Raw genomic sequence first — 20,187 nt, 5'->3', positions numbered from 1 at the left:
CGACGGAATTTCCGGCGTTCTGTGTGCGCAAATCTGGGTGAACTTACGTCAAAGTGAACTTTTTATGTCTATGTGAAGAACGGCGGGCGGAGATGAGGAGTATGAAACACAGCGTACCTTTTTACATGAAGTTTGCCGAAAACTGATTTGGCGAATGGTTGCCAACTTCGACATCCTACCCTTCCGTGCAAGTTGATATTAAATACGACGAATTGAAGGTTTCACAATAAACCATGTTTCCGTTTTCAATACCAGTCATTCTACCCACTTGAACGGCACTCGGAAGACTTTTAGCTATACATTTTTTTTATACTTCTTTGGAACTACGATGTATACAATAACTAATTTTTAAAAGGCTGGCTGGGTGCTAAAAAAAAAAAAAGTTGTGGTTCAAATCAGCGTTGAACAATTGCTTGCTCTGCAGAATGGAGCCATGTGAGCGTGTGTGTTATAATAAGAGAAATATTTTAAGGTACAGCCACAAGGTTACGACGAAAGCATTTCAGAGTGATGGATTTTCGTTGTGAGACATTGCCGGAAAACATCTTACTTTGCTTCCATCTGCAGGGTCTTGGTCACAGATTTTGAGTCTCCGTGACACGATCTTGTGAGCGCCAGCTCGAAGCATTTGATGTGGCCAATATTAGGTAATAGGTCCGCCAACTCGCTTATAAGTTGCTCGTGTCGTTCATTACTTTCAGGATGAACGCTCGCTTCAAAAAACAGTGGTCGCCGAATGTGTACGCTCTCCAAGTGCTTGAAACCAGCAAGCGCTCGACCAAGTTCTCTTGCAGTATAATCAACCTTCATAATGAACCCCAAGTGCTGGATGTTGGGTAACAAATTCGAAAGTGCGCATAACGCATCCAAAGACGGTGGCACCATTCCAAACAGGGAGATGCTGACCAAATTATGGCTTGTTACAGATGGTTGAGCCGATACCATCTCGAGAAGTGTCCCGGTGACGTTGTAGGACAGGTACTTCATACTCAGTGACTTGAGACGCTTGGGGGGTCGAAGGATTAATTCTTCAATGGCTTCTTTGTCGATGCTACTGGTGTAAAATGAAAACTCTACTAGTTCTTTGCAATGCGTTGTCAATAGACGAACAGAGTCTTTAGAGATGAGGCGAACAAACCGAATATCGATTGCCTTGAGGTTGCCACATAATGGTAAAAGCATATGAAGCTTTTCCGATAAGATCTGCAACGTGGACGGTATAATTAGAGGATAATTGAACACAGCATCTCAAAAGATTCATGCCTGTATGCGTTGCTTGCACCAACACAAAAACTAACCATGCCAAAAGTTATCCGGTCTAATCTGCATAATACACTTTCTGCAACCACCAGTTCGTCTCGTAGTTCAGCATCACTGACAGGTAAAAACTCGGTTCTAAATTTACAGCTGCTTCCAAAAGTTAGGTATTTCATATTAGGGAACATATCCAGGATTTTAAAAATTTCAGCGTCGATGATCGTCCAATCCAATTCCAGTGTGGTGCACGTCGACATGACGACGCGTGGTTGAATAAGTCGACTTGGCATGATGCGGTTGATAAGGCTGGCCCTGTCGGCATCGCTTTCAATTCCAAACGCTAGTCGCTCAACGTATTTGGCCGAGCGTAAAATGCTTTGCAGACCCGAGAGATTTCGGCAGATATTAAGCACCTTGACATTGGGTAAGAGTGGTAGTAGTTCGCGAACAACGTCAAATCCACCAAGGCCGACACTTCCAGTGGTAAACCACCATACATAATGTCCATGTTTCTTCAATGATTCTCGTAAAAGCTCGAGAATCGCCAATTTTCGTTGGCTGGATAGTTGATCAACAGAGATGATTCGGTATAAGAATGGGAAGCTGTATTGACTGAACAATCGACTTGTCAGTGCGCAATTGAAGAAGAAAGCGTTCCGTCGACGAATATCATGTACGTCTACTGTCAATGGTCGCGGACTGTTGGCTGGTGGTATATCATCCAAGCTTTCAAATATCAACCGAACGATATCTTCACCGATTACGCTGCTCGCCATGAAAAAAAAAAAGACTGACAACCAAAAAGACCAACAAGTTTTGCAAAGACCCTCGCGATCCAGCTTGCAAGCTACCGGCATTTTTATCCTTGTCATAACGGCTCGCTCACGAGTAATCCAAAACAATCTTATGTTTCACTGAATAAATATTCCGGGTGAGTAATTCACTTTGTAAACATCAATGATGACATTCATTATTTTATTATTTTGATAGTAAAAAGCTCAAGGTACTCCTTCACAAAATGGTATAGAACAAGAAATGATATATAACAACCTATACGGAAATGTGAACGTTAGTAAACGGTATGGTAGGGGAATGGTAAGACAGGTTGATAGAACGAGCAACTGATCAGATAGGGGCGAAATATCTGTCTACAATTAGGTATTTCTCTTGGAAAACCACTTCGGAAAGACTAATCTTCAATCATCATAGAGGTCGTCTACTATCAACGTGTGTAAAATAAAAGAGTGTAACATACCTTGTGGAAAAAACCTGTTGTGGACAAGAAGTCTGCTGCAAGCATTAATTTATACTGCTGGAAGAGAAAAAAAAAATTTTTTTTGAGCTTCAGCGCTGTGACTTGTTGCGGCCGAGATTTCTTCAATGTGTCCCGTTCTCTACAACCTCAGCCAGATATACAGCTCAACACTACAAATACAACCCATCTGTAATTTGATAATAGTGTACTTTATTAATAGCATGTTACACCTAGGCACTTTCTACGTAGTTGCCAGGAAAAACGCCTTGAGCACCATTGAAAGTTCCAGTCCACCATTCATCTGGACCTTTTCTGTCTATGACTAGAATCCTATCTCCGGCTGCAAAACTCAAGTCACCATCAGCTTGCGCGTGGTAATCGTACAATGCCGTGACATAGTTGCCCGCTGGTGACGACGGCTTTCGAGGAAGAGGTGGAGGAGGACCTTGAGTGGTATAGTTGGGCGATGCAGCGTAAGATGGCGGCGGCAGAGAACCGTTGGAGCTTTGGGAATACGTTCGAGAAATGCTTGGTGCATTATTGCCCTCCTTCTTCATTGCTGCTCGTTCCTGTAGCGACATTTTGCCGGACGTTCCAGTTGCTTTTTTTTTACAATGAACAAAAGTATTATTTTAAAAGATACCTATATTTGCCGATACATGTTGATCAATCACATACCTCCTCTCCACGATTTACCGCTTTTCTCGAGCAACTCCGTTTGTTCAAGCACCTCACGCGCATTGAAATTTTGCTGCCTTGCCTGGTATCCATCCTGAATGCTGTATTGAACGGTTTCAAAATGTCCGGGGTTTTCTTCGACAACTTGGTGAATACGCTGCCACATGGACAAATAGATCTTGACTTGGAGACTGTAAAACGCTTGAAATATAGGATCGATAAAATGAGATCTCAATTGGAGGAAATACGGTAGCTGTTCCTTCAACATGTCGTTCAAGAAATTGAAGTCCTGGGTAGCTGTTTCCAATTGACTTTCCAGCTGCAGCATCAACGAGTTCTAGTGAGCGAAGCGAGATAGGCTCTATACATTAGCATTGATCCAAACCCACCTTGAATATTTGCTTTTCATCACTGATGCTTTTTTCCGCCTTGCTCTGCAGTTTCGTCAAATTAGATCGAAATCTATCATAGTCTACCATTTTGTGATGTCGTTTGGTAATGGTCTTGACGATTTGTCGCATAATCTCACGCAGATTGACAACTGGCTGTATGACGGTATGGTCCAGATTATCCTACGAATACATTCGAGGCGTTTGTGGATTTCATTAGTAAAATATTACTCCGGCAGGGTTCAACACTTTTTCACCCACGACATGAAAGATAGAGGAGGAGATTCTTACAATTTCTGGTGTAAGCTCATCCTTGCAAGCTTGCATGCAAGCCTCATAATCTTCAGCAGCTTTCGTTGCGCTGTGCGACAGTTGGGTTTGTCTTCGCCTGTTGATTCCATCCTCTGGTTCCGGCACTCCCATGGTAGGTTGATATAAGGGAGTCAAACTCTGAGAGAATATAATTTGGTGTGAAAGCATAGCTGTTTCCATGGCTCACATATTAGTACGAGCCTCACTTTGGTTCTCCGTTGCGTAGTTGAACTGACCTGCAACACCGTCGCGGAACGCCTGTGCGTCTGCCAAGAGAGTATCCGCTTGCTTCTGAACAGTTAAAAACCTCTTTTCGTACTCTTCAAATTCCAAGTCCTTTGTCACTGCAATGTGAGTTATAAAAAAGCAAGCATTAAAGGAGAGTTGGCGGTGGTTTTTTGTGACAAAATGCGGGCTTGGTCGTTTACCTTCGCCTTTGCTTTTGCTCGCCATTACCTGGTGCGGTAACCGCGAGATAGCTTTGCTCATACCCTTCCTAGAACATTGAACATTGTGATTAGTGAAGGATAAAGAGTACGGATCAGGTCAATGGAAGTTGGTTGTACCAGCTCATGTTGAATGTAAAAAGAACAAGGTTCACGGCGCACGCTGGCAGTCACCTACTTTTGTGGACGCGATCCCAATTAAATACGGTTGAGGGCTTTATTACAGTTTAAAAAATAATCCATGTCAATCCACAAACAACTGTGGTAGATGTTCTTTCCATTGATTCTCCCAGCTTTGATTGCGATACTCGTCTTGAACGTTTTTTGCAAGCTCTTGCAACTTGCTGCTATTCTTGACAAAGAGTTCCTAATTTGGTTTGGCCAGGGGATTTCAGTAGAATTCTCAGCTATCATTCTGCCACACCAACCATTCCTTACCTCGAATTCATCAGCAAGCTCGCTACTATTCTTGAACACCATGCCATTCACTCCATGATGAACAAGTTCGTCCAAGCAATCAAATGATACAGCACAAACTGGTAATCCAGATCCGTACATATCAACCACTTTCATAGGCAGGTCCATTCCACTGGTACTTTTATGAAGAGACACTCCTAGATCCGCTGTTCCTAAGAAGAGAGGGTAATCGACAGCCTCCAACCAAGCCGTGATGATGCGGGTTCGTTTCAGTGACAGCTTAGAGATTTTTTCTTCATAGTAGGATTTCAATGGTCCCTTTCCAGTGATGACGAACAATAATCTTGGATAAAGAGAAGTGGGCTGGTCAAGAGCGTTCGTTTCATATTGCAAAATGGCGTCCAGTAAAATCTGGAAGTCTTCATCTTCTGTCCAGGACGTGGAGGATACAATCAATTGAATTCTATCCTCTCTGTATCTTACAGTTCCGTCTTCCTTTTGCGTTATCAAAGTGGACTGGGCGGGCATGGTTCCAATGAATTCGTCTGCGTTTAAGGATTGAGACCTGATGACATCTTCCAGCTTGAGTCTTGTCAGCAGCTATGGAGTTAAAACATCGGGGCAGAGGTCAGTATGAACGATACGGGTCTTTACTGTAATACTAACCAACCAATGACTAACCTCATGTTGGCGTTCTATTGTCAATCTTGAAAAGTGGGTCGGTGGCCGATCTCTGAACGTGATGAGCTTGCCTCTGTGAAAAGATTAGAAGACAGCCAAACATTTGGAAACAATCTTTTCGACTTACTTTACGCCCCAGCTCGTCAGCTCAGCCTTCATTTTGTCGGTGACAGTGAGGTGAGCATAGGCTTTGTGGCCAAACTTTTGCTCGTACCATTTAGCAAATTGAACGACTTTGTGGTCTTTACCAAACTTCATGGCTAGCATTGAGTAGCCAAAGTTGTGCCAGTCAATGATAAGCCATGCATTACGAGTCCAGGAAATGAATTGTGCAATAGCAAGTGTTGGGATGGAGGGTGGGTTCTACCAAGAGTTTCTATCGTTAGTGCAAACAGGTTGCGTCCCTCTAGAGATAAGATTATACTTACTTGCATAAAGATGAAATCGGGGTATTGAGTGACTCCGCCCATGATCCATAGCAGTTGAAGTGCGACGAACAAGGCTTTAAACGGTGCCCATAACAAATACAAGATCTTGGGCTTTCCTTCAGGTACCGACCATGCCTGTCTCAAAGGCCGGATTTTGATCATTCTATTAGTGAGCACGCGTGCAATTGGAGATGTTTCTGTTGGCAGCAAAGCATTGTCAGTCTAGTGGGGGAAGTAAAGACAAACGCCACATTCGACCCTCACCGTTGTATCCTATAAAGTCCACTTGACAGCCTGCATCGACTAGCGATAAGGCATGATACTGCATTCGAGGGGACCTTCCAATGTCGCCCATGACCACGACCTGAACCACGGGCCGTGTCCGAAAGATATGTGCATTGGACTCGAATGCATAGTATTTAGCAATACGGCCAATGAGTACATATACAATGAGGAAGATGAGAGCAAGACCTTCAGGAGACCAGTTGCCTCCTTCACTGAAGGTGAAATTGCCCATTGGGTGAAATGGGTGTTAAGAGAGTTCTTGGGAAATGGAACCCCGATGGCCGGACAAACTTTGAACAGCACCCAGCTTAAATTTCTCACGCACTTTGTGTGCCCTTCTTTCCACCTTTGTTCTCCTTTGCATTATGACAAATATTTCAGACGACGCTATCTTAGAACTAGTGTTCAATCCAGGTATATATCAAATAGATCTCAGTCAACCCCTCTGCTGGAAAGCTAACTGACTTAAACAGAGGCCCAGGGGTTACCGCTAGAAGCCGTATCAGATACCGTAGACACAACGGGTGGTAAGGAGTGTGACGAACCGGCTCACATCGAAAGATTTTTTGGACTAACCCTTTGACTATTAGCTAGAGAAATACCCACAGATATTCTTACACAAGTCCAGGAACTGGAAGCCCAAGGAGTCAAGCTCGCTGAGGAAGAAAAACTCGACGAAGCGTTGGAAAAGCTCACACAAGCCATCACAATATGTGATTATTACGCATCCGTCTACAACAACCGAGCTCAAGTGTATCGACTGAAAAACGATTTAGAAAGCGCAGTGACTGATCTTGAGCAAGCCATGAAACACGGCGTTGGTCAGCCCAAGGTACTAAGACAAGCATATACCCAGAGAGCCATTATCAGGAAGCAACAAGGCAATCTAGAAGGAGCACAAGCTGATTTCGAGCGAGGTAGGTTTGAAGGGGCCGATGTAAATCAGTGGTTTGGTAGGATGGAATATTAACTTGTACTTGGACACCAGGCGCTAAGTTCGGAAACCCAATCGCAAAATCAATTACAGTAAATGAGAACCCATATGCAAAGATGTGCAACCAAATTATGTTAGAGGTGATGGGACGGCAGGTCAACCCTCAAGGTAGTAACCAAGAGACCACACAGGAATGAAGGATAAGCTCTTTTTGGAGATGGCTGTATTATCGATGAGGCTTGAAACAGTATTTGTAATATTGTTCTCAAACCCAACTGATGAAAATAAAACATTTATATCCAGGAAAATGGAAGCAACCAAGGGTATGAGACAGATATGCACAGAAGGAATTTCTATATTACAATATTTATTACTGCAACGATTGCACCATGGCGGCATGATCCTTACAAATATTAAGAAAAATGGATCCATAGCGTTCAAACTTGTCGTCGGTAATGTTGTCTGGATCAATTTGAAGGAACTGGAGCATGTTGGTTGGTAAACGCTGTGCCTGTGTCATTAAGAGATGTTAGCAGTGATAAGAGGAGAATATCGAGTGGGAAACATAGCACATACCATCATTTTTAGTTGTGTGTCCGTGAACACAGTCGATGGACGAGCTAAACGTTGAGATATCACAAGCTAAAGAATCCCCAAAACATGTCAATACGTATACGAAGGCCATTAAAAAGCATTGTCTTCTTTACCTGTCTCCGTTTTTCTTTCATTTCTTGAAGGCATTTGACCTTGATGTCTTTGATTTGCTGACTTTCATTGCTTTGCTGCTGCCTTCCAGCTTGTATGGCTGAGCCACCCGACCAACCCATATCCGACTGATAACGACTTAAATTCACAGTAGTCGCACTTGCTGTAGCTTTTCTTGACGGTCCTCTGTTACTGGGTGCTGCTGTTGGAGGCATGGGGGATAACAAAGAAGGGCTCATTACACTTTCTTGGAAAACCGATTGACCATTGGTGGATGCAGAGGACATGGAAGCAGACGATGCACCTCGCTTTGGTAATCTAGGCATAGAGGAAGTCTTCCCTTGTTTAGTCGCTCGGGCATTGGGTCCTGGTACGCCCGCAGTCGGTTTGCGCTTTGGAGCAGTGGAGGTCTGGTAATAGCAAAGGGCATTAGACTAAATGACTTGGGTAATTAAGACAATATCCACTACCATGAATTACGTTTGCAAAGCTGAAGGGAATGGTTACTCTTGTAGTATTCATGTCGACACCTCGAGCTTCTTTTCCAATCTACGTTCAAGAATTGTCTCATCAGCATGTTAAATGAGCCAGATTTTCCATACACAATGCCTTTCTATTGGTACTGACCTGAAGATAGGCCATGACGAAGCCTTGAGCATTTGTTTCGCATCGCTCAGCGAGGACTTCTTTAAGGATCAAATGCTTAAAAATTCTTTCACAGTCGGTTTTCGATAATGCTTTTCCGGCACCAATACCAGGTACAAGGTCACTAATTCCACGGCTCTGCAGGAATTTGGTGGCGGTGCCTCGAAAGATATCGACCACTTGAATCAACGTCACCTTATTCACTTGAAGCTCTCGTACCAGGGCCAATATCGTCTTTGTCGTCTCGGTGACATCCCGGTACTCAAAGGACAACGTTGCGTTCGCCATACAATTGTCGCAAGTCTTATTACACATTGTAGCATCAAACTTTTCGCCAAAGTAGCCCAACACTTGCTGTCGTCGGCAATCTGTCAGGTTTTCACAAAACTGAATCATCATCCGTAAATTATGGCGTTGTCGCTCCTTCTGTTGCCAGTCACCATCACCGTTGTCGATAAAGTATTCGATCGTCATCTTATCTCTATAAGAATAATATAATCTACACATGGCAACCGAACCGTCACGACCAGCGCGACCTGTTTCTTGGTAGTACCCTTCTAAAGAGGATGGTAGGGAGCAATGAATGACGAATCGAACATCGGCTTTGTCGATACCCATACCGAAGGCAATGGTAGCTACAATGATTTGGACGGATCCATCTTGCCACTCTTGTTGTACTCGATCACGATCTACTGGATCAAGCGCCGCATGATAGTGTTTCGCTCGTAGATTGAACTCTTTTCGAAGCTTCAGAGCGAGGTCTTCGCATTGCTTTCGTGCAGTGCAATAAATAATGCCAGATGCATTTCGATAGCCATTGGTAACGAATTCATGAATACTCTGCGCCATGTTTCGTGGGTTCTTGGGTACGATTTCGTATCTAGCATTGATTGAAATGTCAGGTTACTCTTATAGTCATGGGTTGCTTGTAATTTAATCTATGGAGTGATTTTGGCAATCTTACTTTAGGTTGGCCCTGTTGAAACTCTGCTTGATTACCTTGCATCCTCGCATATTCAAATTGTGTAAGACGTCTTCCTTGACCTTGTCATTGGCCGTTGCGGTTAGTGCCATGAATGGAATGTTTGCATACGTCTGTTTGAGGTTTCCTAGAAGCTTGTAATCGGGGCGAAAATCGTGCCCCCATTGGGAGACACAATGAGCCTCATCAATGACAAATCTCGCCAAGAATTTTCGGTTATGGAGCGATCGCACAGTATTTTGGAATTGGCCAGATTTGCTAAGTAGCTCAGGTGTCACGTAGACTAGTTTGGTTGGAGGAGGGTTCTTGGCCAATTCTGAAAAAGCCCATGATCTTGTCTGTGGTTCCATTGATCCATTGAAGCATACGGCAGCAATACCCTTTTGAAGTAAGTGGGAGACCTGGTCCTTCATCAATGAGAGCAGTGGTGAAACGACAATGGTGACACCTTTTGTCACTCCTTTCGCTATGACGGCAGGTAGCTGATAGCAGAGACTTTTACCGCCACCAGTGGGCATGAGCACAAACACATCATTTCCGCTTAGAGTCGTGTTAATCGCATCAAGTTGATTTGATCGGAACTCCTGAAGTTTGAAGATTTGTGTCAATGCCTTTCGAACCTCGGTAGACCACTCGTACGTTTCCTGTGAATGCGACTGGTATGTCTCTTGCTCTTGACTTGCGGGATACATGTGGGTTCGATGGCTACTTGATGATGAGCTGCTCTGCTGATGAATACTATTCTGCTGGTAGTTACTGGTCTGGTAGCTACTATGGTTAATATTGTTGTCCTGTTGGATTTTAGAACTGGTATATGCACTCTCCACCTCGTCCAACGATTGAATAAACATATCGGTATCAATATCATCTGTATCCCACTCGCTTCTGAGGGTGAGACTCCCTGTTTCGTAATGTGATTCTTGCGTGTCAGTTATTTCAATCCTCTCTTCCGTATTGGTGGTTGGTAGTGACACGATATTCGTTTCAACGATGTCTTTCTTACGCTCTGTGTCATTCGATAGGGTTGAATTTACCGCAGTAAGTGTGCCTTGGTTGGAACTAGCTGGGCTGGGATTCGATAGCTCTTCAATCCTTCCAAGTACTTGGTTTCTGAAAACAATGCAGTCATAAGTATTCGGTGTTTTTTTTGATACCGTTGAAAGACAAGCTACTACCTTCTAGCCGACAAGTTATTTATACGATCTTTGTTCAATTGATCATTTGATTGCAGCATCAATTGCACCAGTTCTTCGTTGATAGAGTTCTTTTCTCGTTCCAATTCCTCCAATTCCACTTTAGGATCCTTTACCGGCTAAAAGTAGTAAAAATATCAGACATTACATATTCTGCACCGAGGGGTCGGCAAACGAGAACGTCTATAAACAGTACATCACTAACCTTCTTGTCAATCCGGTTTACATAGGTTGCCTTTGGCGACTTCCGGACGAATGATGGCGGTGGTTCGTCAAGCATCATGAGTTCATCATTAGTAACATCGAATATTCCAACGTCGAACATGTCGTCTTGAATATTGTTCTACATAGATCAGATTGATTACGGGCTGGAACGTTGAAGTATAATCCCAATTTCTTATGCTTTAGCGGCGAATAACTTACCATTGCATCTGTTTCAATTGGGAACATATCAGCAAAGCTGTCATCGCTGTAGCTACCCTGCTGGTGATGACCAGGTGAAGCTGTTGTGACTGCGGCAGCCACTGTGTAAGAAGATGTATTTGACGATGTGTCTCGATTATGATTTGCAAACGTAGTGTTTTGAAAGTCATCATCGCTATGCGTTCCTGGCAGATAACTGGAGGTATGTTTCTTTATAGGTGACGTCTTCTTCTTGGCTAAGCTTAGCTTTTTGTTCTTTAATGCGGACGTGGTAAGGTCAATGACACCTTCGTCCATATCAGAACGGTCATATGTACGCTTTCGAGCAAGAGGTTGGCTGCCAAAAGGAGACTCCGCGTGTGCTGCCATAGAGGCATTGCTTGCTGATCCTGTTTTCTCTTAGTTAGTTCAATTCACCTGAGCAGTTAAGGTATGCTATGACATGTTGAAGGCACATACCCATTGCAGCAACTCGTTGAAGTGGCTGCCTGTTCTCAATGTTATCTAATGGCTCCCTGTCCACTGCTGATGTGTCCTTCGAGGTGCTTAGTGATGGCGGGTCTGGATCCTTAGACAATGTCCTCGACACTACGGGGGCTGGTTTGAAGGAGGCATAGTGAGATACTGTAGCGCTGGAAGGCTTTTGTATTTCCATCACTAAACGAGGCTGCTCTTCTTTTTCGAACCATGCTAATTGCTGCGCGTAATTATTTTTCATTGGAGCATGTTCGTCAAGTTAATGGTTAATTCGCGTCTTGAATAAGGAAAACGTATAATTTTTGAGCCAAAAAATTCCCCAACGCGTATAGGATTTCTCCGCCATCAATGGACACTACAGAAATACACGTAATTATTTATTTATATATGCTAACAGGCTCTTTTTCTGGGATGAAGAAGTTAGTTCGTTCGTTGAAAGTCGCATTATGCGAGATTAGAAGGAATGTGAAAAGAACATATTGATACAGAAGGGTCAAAATTGGGGGAAATAGTTGTTTAGTGGACATGCTTCAAACGTCCAGTCGTTTACGTAGGTCCTCCAGCTCGGCACGCAAGCGTAGCACTTCTGATCTCTCCTGCTCTAGAGCCTCCATAAACTCGACTCTGATACCGGATACTGCATCTTCTATAAGCTGGTGGATTTTATCGTTGACACCGTCATCAACTGGAGGTGAGGGTTTCCCAGCTGGGAAAATAACAGAAACATCTTGTTGTTCTTGATCCTGATGAGCGGTCATCGACCGAGGTTTGATTCCCAAGCCTTTCACTGGACCATCACCATTCGTTGGAACTGGTGGGACAGGGGGGCGAGCGAGAGGTGGCATAGATGCACGTCCAGCGCGCGAAGGCGGTAATGGTGCGACTATTAATACGGAACGGTGAGATGATTGAATATCGCAAGATCAACCAGATTTATCCCCACATACCTTCAATTTCAGAGGGTGTACGCTGTAGCGGCTCAATCTAGATTGGTAGTAGTGAAAATTAGTAAAAAACGTAACTGAGCAAACAGCTCTATCCACGCGATATACCTTTGAAGGGCTTCTTTGCAGCGGTGGTTTGGCAAGCGCATCCGCTCTCGTTTCACTGGAATCCATCCTTGGCGTGGGTACTGGTCGCGATGGGCGACTAGGATGCATAAAAGACGACCTGTCATGCTGCGGCGATGGAGGAGGAAGGTCAGGGGATCGCATGCTCATTGATACCGGCCTGGGTTTGGTCGGTGAGCGCGAAGTATCTGGAGTGGACACAGGTCTTCGAGGCGGGGGTACGGATGGAAGAACAGGCTTTACAGGAGACTGTGGACTTCCAACAGTGGGTAGTGTGTCTTGGCCCACAGACTGCCTATTTGAGAAGAGAGATTGAGGGCGAGATCCTGGAACAGGTGGTGGTCTGGCAAGCGAAGGCGACGCTAGCGGTTCAGAGGGAGGACTATCGGTTGTTTTCACGGTTGGGGGTCGAGCTCTTCTTGGTCGCAACGGTGGCTCTTCATCAATTTCTTTGACGAAATTGGTAGGGAACAATCCAGTTTCATCGCGTTCGTTTGCACCTCTCCACCAGCCTGCATCGACATTTCTGTCCAAAATGCTAACATATTCTCCCGCTATCAGAGATATTTCATCTATGCAATGAACAAGGGTCAGCTCAGGTGTTACAATATGTCCTTTGTGATCTTTACAACTTGAGGCAGTACGCCATTCACTTTACCATCTCCTGTAGCGGAATAGCTATTAATTACGATAGCTTTTTTTGGCTGAGCGACAGCATCGCCAGCTTCTTCGGGAACGCTGCTTGTGGTATTTGGCGTACTTGGCGTACTGGTGGGTGTGGCTGGCTTTTTTGTTGGGGGATGTGGCAGAGCAACATCTGGCTTAGTGGTGGACGGTGGCCGACTTATTGACTGGCCTCTAGTCAGTGGCTTGAAGTGGATTAGTTATCGAGCTGAAATAAATTGCTTGGGCACGGCTAATATACATACCGGAGGTTGCTGCTCAGTAGCAGAATCAGGCCGTTTGCCTGTTTTCTTCAGCAAGGGAAATCCTCCGGCCATCACAGCTCCAATACCGCCTTGTTTAACGCCGTAAGCAGCCAACCTGAATGCGTCTGTTGAATGAATAGATTGTTAACGCTCTCCACTACCAAGATAGTCTTACACAAATTTACATTGATGCGTACTTTTCGGTTTACTGGTAGCTGCTTGTTCAGATTCTCCTTCTGATGCAGTCTCCTCTTCATTCTTGGATTCAATCACCTTTACGTTCTAGTAAAGAAATTTGCTTCAGTTTGCCGGACGCTCAAATGATCTTGACACGGATAATCGTATTTACCCTTTTCGGGAACAGGCCCTTCTTTCCGTTCAAGTCCCCATGCCACCACTCATCGTCAGACTGGTCGTCAACCGAGACTATACCACCCTTCCAAAGCGACAGTTCTTCGTGACTTGCAGCTTCATAATCCTCCAAAACGGAAGCTAAAACGGTAGATGACCCGGTGTTATTTTTGCCTTGCTCGGGATTAAGCGCCGTATCCGCCTTTGTAAAGAACTGAAGTCGAAAGAACGTGAATTGAAGGTTCAATATATACAACCACGTACGAGTTTACAGCACAGCACAATCCTTACGTTACTGGGAACCCATCCTTTGCTTCCGCCGTCTACTTTTTCGACTTCCCACCATTCGGCGTCGTCACTGTTGGTAATTCTAACTTCCTCGCCTTCAGTGAAGGAAAGTTCGTCTTCTCTTTGCGCCTCGTAACCATGGTGAGCTCTGTAGAGTTCTAGAAGAAAGTCGCATATGGGTTATTTGGGAAAAGCCTGAAGTGACAAATGTTGACAGCCATTTACCTGTCATTTCTAAAAGGTTACTGTAAGAAAGTGTGCTCGAGCTCCCGAATTTTCGAGATTGGCAATCCCTTCGGCTGGAAATTTATAGTTCTGAGACATTGCGTCATTCACCAACACATGAACACATACACAAATTTTACCACAAATCCATTTGATTGAGACAGAGTCGTATCGCTAAAGGTACCTCATTCGTGTAGAAAGATATGCTGCATGTAGTGGAATAGCATGATCCATTGTATCGGCTACCTTAATTTCTGAAATCCGCCAATTCACGGTACCTGAATGTACCGGGTGATATATCCCAGCCAGCACCAAGTCTTAGAATGAAACCGCGAACTTGAGCTTAGTCAGGTTAACAAATTGCTTTAGTTTTTCTGACAGATTGTTTTTTGTAGGCACGACAAAACGAAATATGTGTAGCGCGGCGTTAACAACAAAAGCACTGGTCGGATTAATCACAGCCGAAATTGCCTTTCTTGCAAAAGCTTGACGATAGGTTTACCTGAGAATGGTCGTTATGTAGCGGGTAGCTCACCTGTAAAACTTTATGGCTGAATTACGGGTAGAGACTGGGTGGACGGTACTTTGTGCTCAATTACTGCGGCCTTTTGCAAGCCGTACATGAGCTTTCTCTACACACGCTGCGGCAGATGTCCGCTTCGGTCATACGTAGGACCGGGGTAGCCATGTAACAGTAGCCACGATAGATACCGATTAAGAGGTAGCATTCTCGGTCACTATGCAACATGCCAGTCAGTGCCTTCACATTGTAACATAGGCTTCATATCAGATCTTTTTCTTCGCCGTCTCCAAAAAAGCCCATAACGCGCAATCATTAGGTGACTTCTCCCGACCAAGCTAAGTTGCCATGAAGGCGTCAAAAGCAAACAACCTAAATCATCTGAGGCATCTTTGCTGTAGTCCTATACAGTTGCTCGCATTTTGCTTTCGACACTCAAAAATGCAAAACAAGGGGTAGTCTCCACGACCACTGTGGCGTTCCAACTGCGATCCACTTAGACGTGCCATCTGCTTGCCGAACAATGCTTGCGGTTTTCCATGCTCTATTGCTAGACTTTGGCGGTGCCCGCATATTTAATACCCGAGTTGGCTCGGACTACTCCAGGCCAACACTAGTAACATCATTCTCAACCAGACACTGTCATCAACGTGGGACAGCTGGGGACGTGATCCCACAATGCGTAAATTCATCCCTCTACCACCGCTCGGTTGACAGTACTGCGCTAAAGTACCGGTATCAGTTATATGGCGAACGGCTTATTTATAAGAAGATAATTTTGGGAGTAAAAATATATGGGATATAATGCATTGTTCAAAAAATAGGCCACGCTAAAAAAAATGAGTGTCATTTTTACGCGCATGTTGAAATATTAATGGCTTATTTTTTGGACAAATATTTTTCAGGTCAATTATGTAGTCCGCAGGTCGCAACTTTAAAGTCGAAGGAGACACTCGGTCATTATTTGCGCGCAAACAAACTCCTCTTCCTATAAAAGATCAGATTTCTCATTCAAGCGTAAACTGTTTAATTTGCTAGAAACTTTTGAAGGCCACTGGCGTACATAGGCTACTCTATTTAAATGCTAAATCTATAATGATAAGTTTAACAGGAAGGATGCTACGAAGATATTACCCTTCAAAAATATCGTTTTAATAGATGACCTGCTCAAAGTGTGACGTTATATTGCACCGCGCACCAAAAGAAACCTCATTTTCCCGGCCCACCGAGTGCGAATCCTACACGAGAGCGTCCAATATCAAATATCTAGAGTGTCATGAAAAAAAGAAAATAATAATAATTAGTTACTAATTTCACAGATCTGGTAGCGTTCGAACGCATTAGTCCTACTTACCGTGTAATACTTGCGGAAGAACACATCACCGAAAACCCATGTTGGGACATTTTGGTTGAAGTCTAGAGCAGAAATACCGGATTGGCACATCACCCTCTTGGTATCAATAGGACGCATTATAAAATCTGATGCTTTTAGTCTGAAAACATTTCCGCTGATCTTAAACTGGACCTCGATATCCGAGGTTTTAAGCGAACAGGGTATGGTATAAGTAGAGTCACCAATGGCAACCGCTCCAGGGATCAACTCATGGATGGCCTCTGCGTCTACCACTGGTGCAACGATGAGACTTGTGCCAGTATCCACCACCACCCGTCTGCTGTCTCCAACTCTCTCGTTGTTGATGCCGAATTGTTCCATCTCGATAGTCCAGTAGCCTTTCTCTATTACCGGGCTGTACACCACCTCGCCACCTTGGAGTCGAGATTGATCGATGGCCCCGAAATCGATCTCTCCACCTTTCTCGGTTGCATAGATGGCAAATAACGGTTCGTCCAATAGGTTATTGGCAATCATGTTTTGAATCGGTGTTTGTTCTCCTGATGTACTAATGGAAGAAAATCCTAGACCTAATATTCCATCAAAGGGGGATATCGCAAATTGTTCTGACACAGTCGATGCCATAGCAAATGTTTGATTTCGTAGCTGCATTCCGGAGAGTGTCACTGTATCGTATCCGATTTCTCCTGCAACTGCTCCACTTCCATATTGTATTTGGAAAGAGTCGTCACTGGTGACCAAGGTTTTAGACGAACTGCTAATGAATCGACGATGGTTATGGCATGCAGTTTCCGTTATGCATTCCTCTGCTATTACCCATAAATCTGAACTTCCTGTGTCGAACACAACATTAAATGGCTGTGGAGGCTCGCCGATAGTTATTTCTCCATAATAACCTTTTATATCATTTAGTAAAAATGATGTATACGCTTTACTCGTATTTCTTCCAGTAGCAATGCTTCACTTACCAGTTCCTCCCATGTACGACTTTTGTTTTTGTTTAATGACAGCAAGCTTGTGGAAATGATTGACGTTGTCCGATGATGAGATGCCTGGCGCTTGAACAGCCGGTTGAATCCTTTTCAGAGCTATTTTTCGAAATTGTGATTTTGATCTGGGTCCTAAACGATGGCCAAAGCCATAATCATGATCTATGATAGGAGAAGCATAACTGAGTGATATCGCTGATGTGATACCGAGGGCTAAGAAGAATAAACGCATTTGCTTAGTGTGTAAGAGAAAATAGTAGTTGTTGTAAAGAAAAATATAGCACCAAACCAGATGAAAAAAAATCTACAATGGTAGATGTTATATATTTTGCGCTGTATTGCTAATTACTGTCCCTACCGGTATACAAATTATTATTTGCGGTAAAATTGGACAATTGCAATGTCAACTACCTGTACTTTGATCAATTCATACAGTTCAATAGTCGAAGAGCGAATTAATGACTTGTAATTCATCTTAGCGCAAAAAAAATACTATAATAAAGGTAACAGCAGGAAGAGATGAAAACGTCAAAAAAATAATTTCCCTTGTGCCAGGAATTAACACCGTTGCAAAATATCGAGAATGAGGGGGGAATATATTGTAATCCTTTTTCTTTTTTTTCTACTATTTACAACCATACATGGCATGACTATATAGAACAACTAGATTTCCTTTCCTTTTAACAAAGATGGACTTAGTCAACGACAGTGAATATAGGCGAGGCTTCATGTCGATAAAAGCCAAGTCCAAAGCGATACTCTCCAGGCATTACATCATCTCCTACTACCCATGAGTAATTTCCCTCTGTCAGTGCGACATTGTGATCCACCTCCCGCACATAAGGGTCGGTACCACGAGCGTTGATATCGAGTAAGCCGGCTATCAATCATAACCATTAATGGGATGCTGCTCACGTAAATAAACAAATCCCAAGTGAAAGGAAGCTGCACATTACCTATTGTTCTTGCGGACTTTGCCGCCGCATACCCATATATAGGCCACCTGGTGTATGGTTCTATACGCCTAAAAACACAAAGAAACTTGGGTTAGCGAGGTTGTTAAGAGGTTGATGTCGGCAGATTGCTAGATGGTATAGAGCATCGTTCGCCATCACGGGTAATGCCAAAGCTTGAAACTGACCAGGTGACGGTAACATTAGAGCCTCTCTTGATAGATTGGCCAGATTTGGGAGTCAAGATTGTAAATGGCGGAGCAGCCTCATTCAAATAGGCAGTGGCGAAGGCGAATAGATTGAATACGTATATAAATATGAATGCTGTGGTCTTTAGAGTGGCCATGTTGTGTCAAGGTGCAGCACCGAAAAAAAATTTACTGGTTAACAGGAAAGAAGCGTACAATGATATCTGGCCTCTAAATCCCCAACTTCTTATGTTTCTTTTTTATACATTTTGTGGGCCCTGTGTGGGAAATCACCACTGTTCATGATATGCCACTGACGTGAGTGTCTATGGAATCGATCGTCTGTACTTCCGTTCCTCCGACGACATGCGAACGCCTAGTCGCACTAATGACACCGCAACGATGTCACTTCACGGCTTTTTAAATTTAGTAAATGGGGTCGTGTACAAGGAGTAATTTATGAGTTTGAAAAAAAAAAAAAAAACTTGTTATGTTACAGGTTGCACCTTGTCGCGCGATGCTACATTATGGAAGGGAAGGGGAAAAAAATATCACAGATCTATCATTCATTATCTGATACACCGTATTTGCTGTAATGGAGGGATCAGTTCAGTTTTCTTGGGACACAAATATCGCGCGATCAAATCACAACAAACCTTTTGAGCTCCTGCAATTCTGCTTCTCTCTTTTGCAGGTTGGCTTTCTTCGTGACCTTATTTGGTTGGTAGTAAAGTACAATCAAGTATCGACCAAGGATGTTGAAACCTTGCAAATGGTCACAAGCTGTCTTTGCATCGAAAATGTCCTCATATACCACAAATGCTGTTCCTCTAGTATCGTTCGCCGTTCCACTGCAAATGATAATCATGGTGAGTGATCGTGGGGTTTCGTGGACGTTCAACCGTCAATCCGACGACAAGCTTACATTCGAATCTGGCGAATAGCACCATATTTTCCAAATACATCGTACATCTCTTCTGACGTTATCTTAAAGGGTAGATTTCTACAGCCAATTTGTGAATGTTAGTGTGTGGGGTCCTTAGGGACTTCTCAACAAGTCGACTGTGCGATCATACCTGACAAAGAGGACTCGATTGACTTCGGGAGGTAACCGTACCTATAGGCGTGATCAAAGTCGTTAGACAAAATGGGTTGATGGTTATTATATAATATGCCACTATATCGATTGTTGTACGTACATTTGCGTTTGCGTTGTTGCCTGCCAATGCCATGATTGCGAATTGACTGGATCTCCAAAGATCGTGGCCAGTCTGACTTGCAGAGGAAAAGCAGTTGGAGTCTCTGATGTCATTCACTTGCGCTGAAATTGAATATGCTACTTGAAATAGAAGTGGTACGTGTAAAATGCAGATACATAAAAGTCATATCTGCCCTGCACATAAGCCATATGGATTTTGGATAAGTATATATAACGATCTTTGTTGGTAGTTAGGACTGTCGTTATCTTTCAATTCATCTTTGGGATACTGTTTATTAACAATTATTTTGCGCCAATACAAAAATAAATTAAGATCATGATATCAGAGCAGAGAGCCTGAAAATTTATTCTCGAAATCATTAGTAACTTAAGCATGGCAAGATAAACAGATTCAAACAGATATACTCACAGATAAGATAGGGGGATATAGGTGTTTTTGAAAGGCAATCGTTAGAAAATGAATGAAATGCAAAACATAGAAACTACACATACCCTCCTCCGAAGGATCATTGGTATTCCTGGCCTAACCAGGGTGCCAGCCGCCGCATCGTGTTCGGATGGGCGGGGCGAGTAAGTTCCTTTGAGAGAAAACAG

The 20,187-nt window shown here is 43.6% G+C and overlaps 10 protein-coding genes across 10 annotated transcripts; 1 reads left to right on the top strand and 9 right to left on the bottom strand.

The window, feature by feature from the left end:
- Nucleotides 1-334: 334 nt before the first annotated feature.
- On the bottom strand, nt 335-2,081 carry K450DRAFT_248728 (uncharacterized protein). Its single transcript, XM_051590274.1, has 2 exons — nt 1,299-2,081; nt 335-1,203 (listed from the first exon to the last, which is right to left on the bottom strand). Exons 1-2 carry the CDS (start codon nt 2,031-2,033, stop codon nt 547-549), a joined length of 1,392 nt encoding a protein of 463 aa, XP_051443039.1. The 5' UTR covers nt 2,034-2,081; the 3' UTR covers nt 335-546.
- Nucleotides 2,082-2,694: 613 nt separating this feature from the next.
- K450DRAFT_248721 (uncharacterized protein) lies at nt 2,695-4,509 on the bottom strand. Its single transcript, XM_051590273.1, has 7 exons — nt 4,458-4,509; nt 4,320-4,387; nt 4,128-4,235; nt 3,871-4,061; nt 3,580-3,762; nt 3,191-3,509; nt 2,695-3,113 (listed from the first exon to the last, which is right to left on the bottom strand). Exons 1-7 carry the CDS (start codon nt 4,463-4,465, stop codon nt 2,743-2,745), a joined length of 1,248 nt encoding a protein of 415 aa, XP_051443038.1. The 5' UTR covers nt 4,466-4,509; the 3' UTR covers nt 2,695-2,742.
- A 1-nt stretch (nt 4,510) lies between these two features.
- K450DRAFT_248715 (uncharacterized protein) lies at nt 4,511-6,412 on the bottom strand. Its single transcript, XM_051590272.1, has 7 exons — nt 6,128-6,412; nt 5,864-6,060; nt 5,761-5,798; nt 5,563-5,673; nt 5,436-5,508; nt 4,776-5,354; nt 4,511-4,704 (listed from the first exon to the last, which is right to left on the bottom strand). The coding sequence occupies exons 1-7, from the start codon at nt 6,378-6,380 to the stop codon at nt 4,582-4,584; spliced, it is 1,374 nt and encodes a 457-aa protein (XP_051443037.1). The 5' UTR covers nt 6,381-6,412; the 3' UTR covers nt 4,511-4,581.
- A 79-nt stretch (nt 6,413-6,491) lies between these two features.
- Nucleotides 6,492-7,593, top strand: K450DRAFT_248711 (uncharacterized protein). Its single transcript, XM_051590271.1, has 4 exons — nt 6,492-6,562; nt 6,622-6,675; nt 6,739-7,065; nt 7,137-7,593. The coding sequence occupies exons 1-4, from the start codon at nt 6,514-6,516 to the stop codon at nt 7,277-7,279; spliced, it is 573 nt and encodes a 190-aa protein (XP_051443036.1). The 5' UTR covers nt 6,492-6,513; the 3' UTR covers nt 7,280-7,593.
- Nucleotides 7,127-7,965, bottom strand: K450DRAFT_248709 (uncharacterized protein). Its single transcript, XM_051590270.1, has 3 exons — nt 7,790-7,965; nt 7,659-7,724; nt 7,127-7,593 (listed from the first exon to the last, which is right to left on the bottom strand). The coding sequence occupies exons 1-3, from the start codon at nt 7,907-7,909 to the stop codon at nt 7,453-7,455; spliced, it is 327 nt and encodes a 108-aa protein (XP_051443035.1). The 5' UTR covers nt 7,910-7,965; the 3' UTR covers nt 7,127-7,452.
- A 392-nt stretch (nt 7,966-8,357) lies between these two features.
- Nucleotides 8,358-10,106, bottom strand: K450DRAFT_176855 (uncharacterized protein; the record flags this gene model as incomplete). Its single annotated transcript, XM_051584249.1, has 2 exons — nt 8,358-9,312; nt 9,397-10,106. 2 exons carry the CDS (start codon nt 10,104-10,106, stop codon nt 8,358-8,360), a joined length of 1,665 nt encoding a protein of 554 aa, XP_051443034.1.
- Nucleotides 10,107-11,849: 1,743 nt separating this feature from the next.
- On the bottom strand, nt 11,850-14,416 carry K450DRAFT_248695 (uncharacterized protein). Its single transcript, XM_051590269.1, has 9 exons — nt 14,371-14,416; nt 14,149-14,303; nt 13,856-14,071; nt 13,704-13,788; nt 13,507-13,631; nt 13,236-13,446; nt 12,560-13,149; nt 12,455-12,491; nt 11,850-12,390 (listed from the first exon to the last, which is right to left on the bottom strand). Exons 1-9 carry the CDS (start codon nt 14,375-14,377, stop codon nt 12,038-12,040), a joined length of 1,779 nt encoding a protein of 592 aa, XP_051443033.1. The 5' UTR covers nt 14,378-14,416; the 3' UTR covers nt 11,850-12,037.
- A 1,683-nt stretch (nt 14,417-16,099) lies between these two features.
- K450DRAFT_176897 (uncharacterized protein) lies at nt 16,100-17,138 on the bottom strand (the record flags this gene model as incomplete). Its single annotated transcript, XM_051584251.1, has 2 exons — nt 16,100-16,156; nt 16,245-17,138. Coding segments are annotated over 2 exons (951 nt in total), but the record flags the coding sequence as incomplete, so codon positions are not given.
- Nucleotides 17,139-17,704: 566 nt separating this feature from the next.
- K450DRAFT_248692 (uncharacterized protein) lies at nt 17,705-18,648 on the bottom strand. The gene is made up of 3 exons (XM_051590268.1): nt 18,375-18,648; nt 18,190-18,257; nt 17,705-18,113 (listed from the first exon to the last, which is right to left on the bottom strand). Exons 1-3 carry the CDS (start codon nt 18,530-18,532, stop codon nt 17,929-17,931), a joined length of 411 nt encoding a protein of 136 aa, XP_051443031.1. The 5' UTR covers nt 18,533-18,648; the 3' UTR covers nt 17,705-17,928.
- Nucleotides 18,649-18,802: 154 nt separating this feature from the next.
- K450DRAFT_248687 (uncharacterized protein) lies at nt 18,803-19,622 on the bottom strand. The gene is made up of 5 exons (XM_051590267.1): nt 19,574-19,622; nt 19,451-19,491; nt 19,300-19,377; nt 19,031-19,225; nt 18,803-18,964 (listed from the first exon to the last, which is right to left on the bottom strand). Exons 1-5 carry the CDS (start codon nt 19,604-19,606, stop codon nt 18,937-18,939), a joined length of 375 nt encoding a protein of 124 aa, XP_051443030.1. The 5' UTR covers nt 19,607-19,622; the 3' UTR covers nt 18,803-18,936.
- Nucleotides 19,623-20,187: the final 565 nt, after the last annotated feature.

This window comes from Umbelopsis ramanniana (genome assembly GCF_025399195.1).
Source record: "Umbelopsis ramanniana AG unplaced genomic scaffold K450scaffold_42, whole genome shotgun sequence".
NCBI lineage: Eukaryota > Fungi > Mucoromycota > Umbelopsidomycetes > Umbelopsidales > Umbelopsidaceae > Umbelopsis > Umbelopsis ramanniana.
This window is presented reverse-complemented; position numbering and strand designations above follow the sequence as displayed.

Bases quoted from the DNA above. Each gene is read 5' to 3' on its own strand.
- K450DRAFT_248728 (XM_051590274.1), bottom strand. From the start codon at position 2,033: ATGGCGAGCAGCGTAATCGGTGAAGATATCGTTCGGTTGATATTTGAA. The intron at 1,204-1,298 runs GTTAGTTTTTGT...TCCACGTTGCAG, and splicing joins ACCGGATAACTTTTGGCATG to ATCTTATCGGAAAAGCTTCA.
- K450DRAFT_248721 (XM_051590273.1), bottom strand. The intron at 4,062-4,127 runs GTCAGTTCAACT...CCATGGAAACAG, and splicing joins GTTCCGCGACGGTGTTGCAG to CTATGCTTTCACACCAAATT. The intron at 3,510-3,579 runs GTGGGTTTGGAT...TTGATGCTGCAG, and splicing joins ATGAAAAGCAAATATTCAAG to CTGGAAAGTCAATTGGAAAC.
- K450DRAFT_248715 (XM_051590272.1), bottom strand. From the start codon at position 6,380: ATGGGCAATTTCACCTTCAGTGAAGGAGGCAACTGGTCTCCTGAAGGT. The intron at 6,061-6,127 runs GTGAGGGTCGAA...TGCTGCCAACAG, and splicing joins GGACTTTATAGGATACAACG to AAACATCTCCAATTGCACGC. The intron at 5,799-5,863 runs GTAAGTATAATC...AACTCTTGGTAG, and splicing joins CCGATTTCATCTTTATGCAA to AACCCACCCTCCATCCCAAC.
- K450DRAFT_248711 (XM_051590271.1), top strand. From the start codon at position 6,514: ATGACAAATATTTCAGACGACGCTATCTTAGAACTAGTGTTCAATCCA. The intron at 6,676-6,738 runs GTAAGGAGTGTG...TTTGACTATTAG, and splicing joins TACCGTAGACACAACGGGTG to CTAGAGAAATACCCACAGAT. The intron at 7,066-7,136 runs GTAGGTTTGAAG...CTTGGACACCAG, and splicing joins ACAAGCTGATTTCGAGCGAG to GCGCTAAGTTCGGAAACCCA.
- K450DRAFT_248709 (XM_051590270.1), bottom strand. From the start codon at position 7,909: ATGGGTTGGTCGGGTGGCTCAGCCATACAAGCTGGAAGGCAGCAGCAA. The intron at 7,725-7,789 runs GTAAAGAAGACA...GGGATTCTTTAG, and splicing joins TGAAAGAAAAACGGAGACAG to CTTGTGATATCTCAACGTTT. The intron at 7,594-7,658 runs GTATGTGCTATG...TTAATGACACAG, and splicing joins ACACACAACTAAAAATGATG to GCACAGCGTTTACCAACCAA.
- K450DRAFT_248695 (XM_051590269.1), bottom strand. The intron at 13,447-13,506 runs GTATGTATATTA...ATCCACTTCAAG, and splicing joins CTACTGAGCAGCAACCTCCG to CCACTGACTAGAGGCCAGTC. The intron at 12,492-12,559 runs GTATATCGCGTG...CTACCAATCTAG, and splicing joins TGCAAAGAAGCCCTTCAAAG to ATTGAGCCGCTACAGCGTAC.
- K450DRAFT_248692 (XM_051590268.1), bottom strand. From the start codon at position 18,532: ATGGCCACTCTAAAGACCACAGCATTCATATTTATATACGTATTCAAT. The intron at 18,258-18,374 runs GTCAGTTTCAAG...TTGTGTTTTTAG, and splicing joins TCTAATGTTACCGTCACCTG to GCGTATAGAACCATACACCA. The intron at 18,114-18,189 runs GTAATGTGCAGC...TATGATTGATAG, and splicing joins AAAGTCCGCAAGAACAATAG to CCGGCTTACTCGATATCAAC.
- K450DRAFT_248687 (XM_051590267.1), bottom strand. From the start codon at position 19,606: ATGGCATTGGCAGGCAACAACGCAAACGCAAAT. The intron at 19,378-19,450 runs GTATGATCGCAC...AATTGGCTGTAG, and splicing joins AATCGAGTCCTCTTTGTCAG to AAATCTACCCTTTAAGATAA. The intron at 19,226-19,299 runs GTAAGCTTGTCG...TATCATTTGCAG, and splicing joins GCTATTCGCCAGATTCGAAT to TGGAACGGCGAACGATACTA.